General features: G+C 37.7%; 1 protein-coding gene across 1 annotated transcript; it reads right to left on the bottom strand.

The window, feature by feature from the left end:
• Positions 1-463: 463 nt before the first annotated feature.
• On the bottom strand, positions 464-10,942 carry LOC113044072 (protein PAT1 homolog 1-like). Its single transcript, XM_026203666.1, has 17 exons — positions 10,854-10,942; positions 9,997-10,096; positions 8,706-9,106; positions 7,789-7,863; positions 7,482-7,679; positions 7,080-7,181; positions 6,751-6,837; positions 6,468-6,670; positions 6,233-6,383; positions 5,936-6,050; positions 5,650-5,747; positions 5,365-5,445; positions 4,934-5,079; positions 2,906-3,065; positions 2,668-2,793; positions 2,457-2,548; positions 464-617 (listed from the first exon to the last, which is right to left on the bottom strand). Exons 1-17 carry the CDS (start codon positions 10,866-10,868, stop codon positions 464-466), a joined length of 2,304 nt encoding a protein of 767 aa, XP_026059451.1. The 5' UTR covers positions 10,869-10,942.
• Positions 10,943-11,098: the final 156 nt, after the last annotated feature.

The raw sequence follows: 11,098 nt of genomic DNA, 5'->3' as shown, positions 1-11,098 counted from the left end.
GGGCTGTGATCCTGAAAGAAAATGAAGACAAGTCAGTCTCAATAAAAGGCTAAAATAACCTGATATCTTTCTTTCGTTCCTTTATTTTATTTGATCACATCTACTTTACACCAAGCACAAAAACCAAACATTATGTGCAAACAATCCAGGACTGGTCGAATTTGAATAATCATGATATATTTGTGATTACATAGTTGCAAAAATGCTTACTTTGATCAAGCATGCATGCATATATTAAATATACAAATGAATAACTACCATTTAATATGCACATAAATGTTAATCGCTCTAAAACAGTACTGTATAAATGATGGTATATTTTGTGTGTATAAGTACAATGTTATATATAGTGTGTATTTAAAATACCAAGTAAAAGAAGAAAGTAAAAATTATAATATTATATATAAAAATTCAGCTTTTTTTGTACTTTCTATTGTCTTTTCTATTGTTTTAGAGGACAAACTCACTGTAGCTTCTCCTGCAAGAGCTCGAGTCTCTGCCGGTCCACGTATCGAGAGAACAGGGACACTAGGTTTGGAGGAGTAAACAGCGGTGATGAAAGCGCAGAGGACGGGACCTTCAGAAGCTCCCGCGTCACAGAGAACACCAACTCAGTCCTGCAAACAGAACGAAAAAATTGGTTTGAAGAATCGGACAAATCTCAAATCATTACAGTTAGAAAAAAAAAGAGAAGTCTAGCCTGTTTTCAGTTAATGGACAGAACATTGAAGGGCACCTTCCATTAGTGGCTGCAGAATTAATCAAATTTATAATCACAATTACAATTGGGGATTAAAGTCCACTTACCCGTATGTTATTCAGTTTTTTTTTCCTTTCTACATGCATGTCATCTTAAAGCTGCAGTAGGGAACTTTTGTAAAAAAATATTTTTTACATATTTATTAAACCTGATCTTTTTTTTGGCGGCTGTCAAAGCCTTATTTGATCGGTGAGTGATGTAGAATGACCATTATGTCCTGACAGTAGAATATGAGACAGATATTCTGTGAAAAAAAATCAAGCTCCTCTGGCTCCTCCCAGTGTCCTATTGTCATTTGCAGAAACTCCATCGCTCCCGGTAAAAAAATAACCAATCAGAGCTGCGGTCCGTAACTTTGTTTGTGTTCAAAATTTAGAAAAATGTATATAATAAGCGAGTGCACCATGAATCCATTTTCCAAACCATGTTTTTAGCCTGTCCTGAATCACTAGGGTGCACCTATAATAAGTGTTTATATTCGGACTATTTTAGATTGCTTCGGGGGTACCGCGGCGGAGTAACCCAGTACCTTTGTGAATCTTCATAGACATAAACAGAGAGAAGTAGTTCCGGCTACGATGTTCTTCCACAAGACGCAAGCAGTTCTGTTTATTAACCGCTAGAGCGTCAAAAGTTACCTACCGCAGTTTTAAGGGTTTTTCCATTGTTTTAAATTTTTTTTAACATTATAATACCATTCATATTTTTACCTTTTATTACAATTTAAAGATGAAACCAATCCGATGTATAGTTGACATTTGAGGCTTAATATAAAAAAGCACTAAAAGGTTTTTAGTTAGTGTTTTTTCAGATTGATTATTTTCATATAAAAATACGGCATACACTTGCATCAAACAATGGTATAAACATCATTCAGTGTAAATTGTGATAATCGTAATTAACAATTGCAATTAAAATTTCAAGGGAATAAATCAACAATAATGATTTTTGTCATTATCATGCAGTCCTACCTCCCATCAAAAAAAAAGTACTTTGGTACTTTTAATGAGGAAAAAAAAAAAGTCTCAAGATTTTGAATTCTGTCCATTGTATCCCAGTTAGTGGTTGACGGATGTGTTTTTTTTGACAGCCGATGCCAATATCTTGAAAAGCAGGGGAGCTGATATCTACATAATTTAATGTGAAGTGACAGATCGCTGTAGCGCCTCAATTCAACAGACCTGAACTGATCATCTCCTCCACTTTAATACTAGTTTCAGCACAAAATAAACATGACAAACATACATCCGAATGCAAGTTAAAAGAAAGAGTACAACTTTACAATTCACATCCTGTCTCATGTATTCGCTCAATCAGTGTTTCAGCTGCACAAAGACATCAATAAGGCTTGTAAATAATGTCACTTAACGTCACATTTACCTCAGAAAAAACATATTTGGTGACCATAAACTCATTACTCATACTTATGATGATTATGCTCATACTTATCAGTTGAAACCTGAAGAACATGCAGACTCTAACAAGAGTTCCTATTAGCTTGCCTTAAAATATGGCATGTGTACCTGATATAGATCCAAAATAATCTATATTCAATTGATTAAAATTTGTTTCAAAACCCAGCCCTACGAATCATGATGAAATACTCCAACACTAGCCACTTTCACCAATGAATAACTGTGGAATACCAAGCATGCCTGTAGGGAAAATAGATAACAATACACAGAGAGATGCTCACCAGCGGTTATCGTCCATGAGCTGACAGTTGGGATCGGAGCTCTGCATCCTCTCTCCTTCACTTAGAATCAGATAGAGCAACGTCACGCCAAACTGACAAACACAACACAGACATTACTGAAACATAATTGGGTTAGTCTGACAAAAAGCCAGAGGAGACTGTGCATGTTTGCCATTTAAAGAAATAAATCAATCTAATTTCACAGTGATACCTTATTTTGCAGCACAAGGGGAAGCTGTCCTTCACTGCCTTGCAGCTCCTGAAGGAGATCAGTGAGGGAGGTACTCGACATGGACTGGATTACTGGCGTCACTGGCTTTACCAACCAACACAGTACCTATCAGAGAGAACATGTTAATGAGAAAACTTTTCCTAGTGCTAGTCACAACCTACAGAACTGGCCACATCTCATTCTCTTCGTACAAAGACCCACTCGTCTGTGACTGTACCTGATCTTGTTTGTCTTTCTTGGCCAGAGCTGGAAGGTTCCTGGCTATTCCCATGACAATAGCAGCAGCCTGGGTCTGTGGCAGGAAGGGGAGGAGTCTGGAGATGAGGCGTTTCCCCTTACGCACAGACATGATCATCAAGCACTGCTCATCGCTCACTCTGCAGAAGGGTGGGAAGTAGGTCTGTTACGGTCACAAAACTTCTAGTATTTGATACAAATATTAGTGATTTTGCACAGTTCTTGACTAATGCACAAAACTATGCTGTTTTAACATGCTTGTTTATATAAATAAAAAAGACATCAGATAGGTCCTTCAAGGTATCTTGGAGGGGTGAGGTGTCCAAGACACAACATCTAGCTAAAGGGGTGCCTCAGGGCTCAGTTCTTGGACCACTTCTCTTCAGGGCAACAACAACTAATCGATAAACAGATTATTATTGATAATGAAAATAATCAATCCGATTCTCATTATCTAGAGTCTGCCCACAGTGAACCCCCAACTTAAGCCGGTCACATCAAATACAGCACTTTCTATGCACAAAATGCATTGAAAAATAGTGAAAGAGTTATGGGAGTAGGAATTGTAAAGGGATAACATCATGTAATTTTCTGAATATAAATATCAGACGCTTCATAGCTAGAAGAAATGACAGTAAGACGAGACTGTGATCAAAGTGAACGTATGTTCCTTCAGAACATTTCTCTTACCTGTAGGTTAACAGTTTGTTTTTATTCATTTTTATTATCTTTATAATTATTTCAATTTTCTATGTAGAGATTTAAGCTTTATTTACTATACAATGCTTAAAAGTATGGTTTCTTAAATAAACTGCTGTAAACTAAGTTATTGGTGATTACCAAAATCATTTTTAGCTATGAAAGAAAGGCAGGAAAAAATTGTCATGTGCTATAGTGTTGTTTTTTTTTTTTTTACATACCCAATTACAGTCAAAAAGTACATACTGCCAGGAATAATGCAAGCTGTTATTATTTTGTTATTATGTGAAATTCTATTTAGTTGTTTCAGTTTGTGATAATGATAATAATAATATTTTTAGATGTATTATTTTTTTTGACAGATTCCTAAACCATTTGTTTTCTCTTTATTATGACAGGTGATCTAATAAATTAAGCACTGTGTGTTTTCATATCATTGAGTTGGCATGTTTGTTTGAAGGACATTGAGCAGAATGTGGAAGTGCGTTTTGTCAAAAACATTTTTTTTTTAAGAATTGGGCTTTTTCATCCTCTTAATTGATTCATTTGGAAAAATAATCGGCCAACTAATCGATTACCAAAATAATTGTTAGTTACAGCTCTACTTCTCTTCTCGGTCTACATGGCATCACTCGGTTCTGTATTTCAGAAACATGGCTTTTCATATCACTGCTATGCTGATGACACTCAACAAACCCATCACTTCATCACAATTTCAGCATCCAGCTAAGTGTATCAACCCTAACTTCAAAATCAGCTGAATTTCTCAGACCACATTGCTAATCCTGCAGATTTGCTTTAAACAAGATAAGAAAAGGCACAACACGCTACACAACTCCTTGTTCAAGTTCTTGTCATGCCACACCTCTGTTCATGAATTTGCACTGGCTACCAAAAAGGCACAAAATCACTTTCACAGACTTTTTCATTAACTGTTCCCTCCTGGTGGAATGACCTGCCCAACTCAATCCAAGCATCTTCAAGAATCACCTAAAAACACAACTCTTCCATCCTCATTTGACCCTCTAACACTTGCACTCTCCATTTCATTTATATTTTAACGGATTATTTACTTTTTACTACATTAAAAAAACCTTGTGTACTGCATTAGTCCATCGAAAACTTGTCAAAGCACTTACATTATTATTGTTGATATTGATTGCATCTATTGTCCTCATTTTTAAGTCACTTTAAATAAAAGCGTTTGTTAAATGACTTAATCTAAATGTAAAAACATGATCATGTGATGATTTCTCAACTAGGCTAGTTCATGTGCCTGTACTCATGTGGCTCTTCCCGTGGCACTCACCGGTCGTCCCACTCTTTTTCTCGGAGAGAGTTGTAGAGCTGCAGCGTGTGTGTTTTATGCTGTTCTAGCAGGGCATCTCTTTGGTGCTCAGGGGTCTGCAAGAACTTCTTCTCAAAGTCTTGCACTTCTAATAGTAGACTGTACATCTGCATAACAAAACATACAGGTTATTACTGTGTTATATATTATACTTGTTAGTACATTTAATGGAATACTGGTTTAATTACAATAACTTTCTAAACAACAATAACTATTTGTTTATTTAGTTGTGGCCAGAAAAAAAAAAATTTGGCATGGAAAATAAAAATCTGTACAACTAAACTGACTGAGCTAATAGGAAAAAATCCTTAGTTTTTAGGATTATATAAATATATATTTTTAATTAATTACCTGAGCCATAATAAAAATACTTCACTTTACTCTATTCTTACCTTCTCCACAATGTAAAGGATTTGCCGTCTTTTGTTCCACACTTGCTTTTCTCTTTTTCCTGCAAAATGACAAAAAGTACACTGGTACAAAGAAACAGTACCATGAAAACATGGACCTTTTTAATAAACTCTTTATTAATGAAGAAAAATGCATTACTAGGACTAGAAAGAATCTGTCACTTTCGTTTTTTTTGCATGGGTCCACTCATAAGCAACCAAAAACAGGCTCATAAGTGGTTTTATAAAAATAGTCTATGTAAAAGGGTGAGGGAATAGTGTGTTGACCTCATCATCACTGCGAGAGGTCACCACGGCATCAATCATTTTCCTTGGATTGTTCACACTGGAGACAGTCAGTTTTCCTAACGAGCCAGCAAACTGCACTATGAAACAAACACAATCACAAACAAATCAGACCATTTGAAAACATGGAAATAATTGACCTGACAGAAATGCACAAATCAATAACAACAAAATGTAAAATGTTTGGTTTGCTTGCAGTTAGAAGAATGCTGAGACTTGCTAAGAAATGCATTTTTTAATGCAATTTTGCCCAAGTGTTGTTTTGTACCTGGCCGATAGGTGTGCTCCAGTTTAGCCACCTGAGGAGTGATGAGTTTGGTGGTGTGCTCCTTCCTGGTGTCTCGGTCCCGCTCCTGACGCTTCTCCATCTTCTCATAATAATTCTGCAAAATAAGAATTGATATTCACTATAAACCAGCAATATCTACACAACATTTTACAATGATGTTCCTCAAATTAAAAATATTATAAATCCAAAATTAAAAAATAAGTAGATGGTAGACTAACTCTGATGTCTTAAAGCCTTGTCTAAAAGTCTAATAAATTTGGGTAAAAGAGTGATTACCTGGTAATAGTAGTCATCCAGATACGGATCGGTGCTTTGCAGCTGCATCATTTGGATTCTCGCTACCCATTCCTTCTCTCTTTGTGTCATCAGATTGCTGTAAGGATCTCTGTTTCTCCTGTCTCCAACACCTCTGCCTCCGACGTGATCACTGAGCGTATGAGAGACACAGAAACATTTACATGAGGCATTTCAAAGTGAGGCGCCATTCAGAGAGAGGACAGATGGTACCCACCCCAAGCCTCTGTTCTGCATCCTCTGGTTGAGCATCCTGCGGTGCTGCGGGTGGAGGTGGGTGGTGTTGTGTCGGATGGGTGCGTGGCCAAGAGGTGGCCCATGGGGACCCATTCTAGGACCAGACGGCCCAAAGAACGGCCTGAAACCCCCGACACCTCCCTGTAATAATGGGGGAGCTGGACCACGAGGGAACTGACCAATCTGAAGAGCGTAGCACAAGATTAGGACACGATGGAAGCTCTAGATCCACTCTTATTAAAAGGTATATATCATTAACTCACCTGAGAGTTGAGCAGCTGGGCTCTCTGTATCTGAGACAGAACAGGACCAACACCAGCAGGGAACGGAGGATGAGACAACGGGGAGTTCTGAGAGAGCAAGAAAAGCTTGTCATTTCAATACTGTTCAAAAACTTTCTAAATAGATATGATAACAGATTGTTTTCCTCCTTAAAGCCATTTAGACATTAGATGTCCCCTAAAGAGAGTCTCCTCGAGCATGAGCAAACAGGCATCGAAGCGTGGGAAATAGTTTTGTCTTTTTTCACTGTATTATAGCACCACTGTCAGGCTGTTGGAGTTGAGTGATTGTGAACTGATCTGGGACTCACAGCGATGCTGAGGAGGTTGTTGGGGGACAGACGCTCAGGAAAGGGAGGAGGGTAGCGCAGTGGCACAGAAGCTCTCACGTGAATGGCTGAAGGGTGATTATTCTGAAGAAAAAAAGAAACGTACAGTCAATGAACTACTTTAGTTCAATGTAAACCACTGCATCACCCAGAAATATTAAATGCAAACTCAAGAATCCTTGGGTTATGTTTTTATAACACGTTTACTTCATGCATTGAATAAATGGTTGACTAACAAAGACTTGTCACATCACTTTAATATTACTGCTCTTTTGTTGATTTCGATTGCTTCTGTTGTCCTCATTTGTAAGTCGCTTTGGATAAAAGCATCTGCTAAATGAATAAATGTAAATATAAAAGAAGCATAAAAGAATGACATCTTACCTGGTGATTGTGGACGTGACTCATGGGCTGTTTAGGAGGTGTTCCAATAGGTACAGCCCTTACAGGTGGACTTCCAATCACAGGTGAGCTGGAGCGAGGAGGCGGAACCCTTTCGGACAAATCTCGCCCTTCTTCTCGGAGTGCAGGAGGCCGATTAGGAAGTCCTACTTCTTTGATAATCGACATAAGCGTTTTGTCCTGAGCAGTTAATCAAGACGTTTAGGAGAACAGCACAGAAAGACAATCAAGTAAGATTGTGAAAGCTAGTATATATATATACACACACACACACATACAATGTTTGTACCTCTTTTTGACTGACTAGTCCAGAACTAACAGGACTGAAGCCCATACTGTTTTCCCAAATACTGTGAGAGTTTATCTATGGGGGGAAAGAAAAAGGGAAATATTGGTCATTTATTCTGAATATTTAGAGCAGTAAGGTAGGACAAATCCACATTGTTTTTGTTGATGTATCATAAAATAAAGGCAAGCATGCTACTAAATTTACCTGAAGGGTCCTACATATGTTTAAACACTATTTTATCAACTTTAGTGCACACTAGATGCTTTCATAAAAGCGTAGACTAAACATAAAACAAGGTAAAAAAAAAAAAAAAACACCAAAAAAAGCTATTTGAACAAGCAAATCCCAAATTCTAATTGCCCTTTATTATAAAAAGGGTCAAACTTGAGAGGGTAGATTCCTTAAAACTGAATACGAAGAATACAAAACATGCATCAAATTCCAACATAGAGTTCTCTCTATTTTTTGGTTATTAAATTATGGCAATATGCACATTTGTTTAATAAATCCAGGCTTCAGGACCTAATGTATTACAGTGTTATAATTCTATGCACACATAGTAAGTGTAATAGACTTTCAAGAAAACTATGCCAAGAAAACTATTTTGAAATAGTATTACTTCATAACAGTACCGTACAAATATACTTCACTTTGAAATGTTTAGCACATATATTTAATTAAAACACAGTCTTTGCAATTCAATAATTAGACTATTTTTGCTTTATTTTAATGAATTGCGCAGCCCTATTTTACATGTGGCAAACATGTATCATATTGCCACACCCTTAAAATACCTGTTTGTTAAAGTGACCTGCTGCAGTCCACACCCTGATGATGGCAGTTTCATGTTAACAATCAGACTTGCAATCTAATCAAATCAAAAATGGCTTCAAATGATGGATCACACAAACACAAACCTGTGGAAGAGGAGCTGGGCCTCTGCGCATGAGCTGCTGCTGTTGTTGGTAGCTCAGCAGCAGAGAAGACTGTCCAGCTAATGCCGAGGGCAGAGGAGCCTGACCGGACAGCATCGGAGGAAGGTGAGGTCTGTCTGACCTGGCGGTGCCCACTCCAGCGATAGCAGGATCCGAGCCCAAGATGAGCCGAGTCAGCGACTCCGCCAGGTCATCACCACCCCGTTCATCTATGTCAGGGTAAAGCCGGGAGGAAGAGGAGGGTTGAGGGAGGGCCGAAGAGTGGGCACTGCCGCCTGCGAGAGGGAGGTCAACGGAGGAGGCGTCGCCCGCTCCATGTGGTCCATCTCGTACCTGCTCATCAAGCTCTGCGAGCCGGGCGTGCTCCTCCTGCCAATCATCATCTACAGAGGAAAACATATGAGCTGATGTTACAATCTTAGATGTACTGCCATGTCTGAGACATTATCTGGTTGACTACGTCTTGAACGAATTTTTCTGAAAATATGCACATAAACTGACAGTCACCACTGAGAAGCTACTACTAAATATTGTAGAAACTTAATTTTCGGTAAAGTTGATTTGCATCATAAAAAGCGCTATACAAAATAAACTTGAATTGCACATTAAAGAATAGTCAGAAAGCATTTTTTCAATGTAACATTACCTTGAGACAAAATATATGCACCTTTTATGGCTCATTTACTATGACTAGGGATGCATATACCAATCACCGATATTTATTGGGCAATTTTTTATTATTTTAAATCCATCTGCATATCAGAAATAGCATTAAAATGGTAGATAGCTTTGGTTTATTGATTAACTGCACAGACACAAGGAGTTGCATGATCCAACATTTTTCTCTGTGCAAAAAAAAATATTTCTGAATGTAATAATAAAATGCAACATACAGCCTACTACTAGTTTTTTCCCCCCTCTCAAAACACTTAAAGGAGTAGTGTTTTTTTTAATGCATGCTGAAAACATTTTTAAATATCTTGAAAAATGACAGGTTTTTCTTTTGTTTAATACATTTGGTCAACATCTAGAAAGGATGATGCTAAGTGCAAGATGGGCTACCTGATCAAGACACTAGTGTTTTTTTCTTTCTTTTTGATTAAAGAAAACGCTGCACTTTATTATCATTATTGGCAAAGTTACTAACCAGTATTTTTTTCTACTCAAACCGGTTTCGGAATGGCAACAGATTAATACAGATGAGCGCATGAACATAAACGTTCAAAAACATATTTTGAAAATGTTTTAAGCATTATAAGTCCAAAAACCTTACCGATTGCCCCTGCACCGAAAGTGTCATCATTGAACTGGTCAATTTCATCTTCTTCCTCTACCAACCCTTCCTCCTCCAGGGTGCAGTCATCCTCAAAAGACTGCAAAATAACACAGATATATATATACATTTTCAGCATGTCATAAATTAGGGGGATCTAACTTAAGGAGGAGGAAACACGGGTCTTAAGGAAAGATGATGCTGTAGCCACATGAAGAGGTCAAATATTGTCCTTGTGCACACCAAAAACTAACATGATCAGTGGTAAAGGACCATCTTACTCTTCATTATTTTAGATCTTTTAACAACTAAAAAGATGCATTACTCCTAGAAGCAGTTTATACATGTTCCCTATTCGGAGTATGCAAACTGCTAAGTGCAGAATCAATGAAACAAAAAAAAAAAAAAAAACACTGCAAAACAACAAAATCTTACAGAAAGCCTTTCGCCCTGAAAACATCTTTCTCAGAGTGACGAAATACATAAAAAAGCTTTGTGAATTAAAGCGATCCCAGTGCGTTTAGTTGACGTGCTAGCACAGCCTCGCTAACATGCTAACAGGGCCAAAGGTTTAATAACACACATCTGGGCCACACTCAACTCAAAACAGTAGGTATTCGCTGAGGACATTCGGCTGTAATAGATTTCATGAAACTTTTACATCTTGTTCAATATCAGCACCAGAGGAAACTGATGGCTAGACCTCACAAACACATTTAGCTCGCTAACTGTAGTGTCGATACACAAAGCCGCAATTTTCAATCAAAATTTAATTATTCCAAACAGCATTTGCCAGATTAAATCTGTTTGAAAAGAGCCGTTTCGACGTGCACCTGTTTAAGAAATACAACATTTACCTGAAAATGGAACATGTGTCTGTGTTCAAATGATCTGGATTGATTCTGCTGCGCGAGACGCCGCGCGCGCGCGAGTGATGCTGTAAACACACCACAGGAGTCTATACTGTGTATACTTTGTGTATTTTGGAATCCTGTTAACCATACAAATAATAATAATAATAAATTGATATAGGAAATTGAATTCTAATGATGGTATAACTCCTCTTAGGAAGGGAGTCCTGTTCACATTCCATTGCATTTCT

Source organism: Carassius auratus, chromosome 26 (genome assembly GCF_003368295.1).
Source record: "Carassius auratus strain Wakin chromosome 26, ASM336829v1, whole genome shotgun sequence".
NCBI classification, from domain to species: domain Eukaryota; kingdom Metazoa; phylum Chordata; class Actinopteri; order Cypriniformes; family Cyprinidae; genus Carassius; species Carassius auratus.
The sequence above is the reverse complement of the archived record's forward strand: the minus strand, read 5'-3'. Positions and strand labels throughout refer to the sequence as shown.

What these genes read in the sequence shown, in the direction of transcription:
- LOC113044072 (XM_026203666.1), bottom strand. An exon ending in GTCACGTCCACAATCACCAG is followed by an intron (nt 7,182 to 7,481) that starts GTAAGATGTCAT and finishes TTTTTTCTTCAG; the next exon opens with AATAATCACCCTTCAGCCAT. An exon ending in TGGATGACTACTATTACCAG is followed by an intron (nt 6,051 to 6,232) that starts GTAATCACTCTT and finishes CTTATTTTGCAG; the next exon opens with AATTATTATGAGAAGATGGA.